This window comes from Sphaerodactylus townsendi, linkage group LG05 (assembly GCF_021028975.2).
Source record: "Sphaerodactylus townsendi isolate TG3544 linkage group LG05, MPM_Stown_v2.3, whole genome shotgun sequence".
Lineage (NCBI taxonomy): Eukaryota > Metazoa > Chordata > Lepidosauria > Squamata > Sphaerodactylidae > Sphaerodactylus > Sphaerodactylus townsendi.
The window spans coordinates 135792545-135793404 of NC_059429.1; the positions used below are offsets into that span (position 1 = coordinate 135792545).

At 56.9% G+C, this 860-nt stretch overlaps 1 protein-coding gene across 1 annotated transcript in view; it reads left to right on the plus strand.

Annotated features, from left to right (window-relative positions):
• Positions 1-293, plus strand: part of TTLL9 (tubulin tyrosine ligase like 9) — a 47965-nt gene extending 47672 nt beyond the window's left edge. The window contains exon 14 of the mRNA XM_048497951.1: positions 208-293. Coding sequence (XP_048353908.1) covers positions 208-293 — 86 coding nt within the window. The remainder of the gene's footprint in view (positions 1-207) is intronic.
• The last annotated feature ends 567 nt before the right edge of the window (positions 294-860 follow it).

The window sequence follows — 860 nt, forward strand, 5'->3', positions numbered from 1 at the left end:
AATTCTCGCCGGGGAACGCCTGGGAAAGGGAGGCCACACGTGGAGACGTTCTCTGGGCGGGGATGTTTCGAGGGATGTGCTAAAATGTGGTTTGTGCGGAAGAGGCTGCGATGTGCTGGGGTGCGGTGGGGGGGTGAGGAGGGGGGGGAGATGACTCAGTCGGGTGCCTCTGGAGACGGGCATTTGCCTGTCGTTGACCGGAGGCAGCAAAGTCCACAAAATGCCGGGCCGGAGCACAGGGAGATTGTGAGCCGTGTGAGAGGCTGGAGAGGGTGTGTCGGAAACCGAATTAGATTCTCCACCTCCAACAAGATGAAAAATACATGCGTGAAACTGTCTGATACTGAATCCCAGCATCCTTCCCTCAAGGTCTGTATTGGCTACTCTGACCGGCAGCTACTCCCCAGGGTCCCAGGAGATCTTTCACGCCACCTGCTGCCCAATTCCACTGAACGGGGCATGCCGGGGATAGAACCTGCGGTCTTCTGCACGCAAAGCAGAGGCTCTGAGACTGAGCCTTGACCCTTCCCCTAGGCAGAGGCGTACCGCCCAGGGGGACATATGGGGTCAAATGTCCCCAGGCTGCGGCCATTTAGTCACGTGGGGGTGCAAAATCACCCCCGCATCCCTCCTCCTTCCCCCCAGGTCTATACACTGATTTGGTCGTGGAGAGGGAGGGCAGCAACCCATACGGGGTGGGGGGGGCAGAAAACTCAGACCAGATTACTTTCCCCCTACATATGCCTCTGCATAAGCTTCTTCACCATCGCAACAATCCTGTAAGGTAGGCTAGGCAAGGAGATAGCCATTCTCAGGTGGTTTTCACACCACAGGCTTAATAACCCTGTTTCCCCGAATAT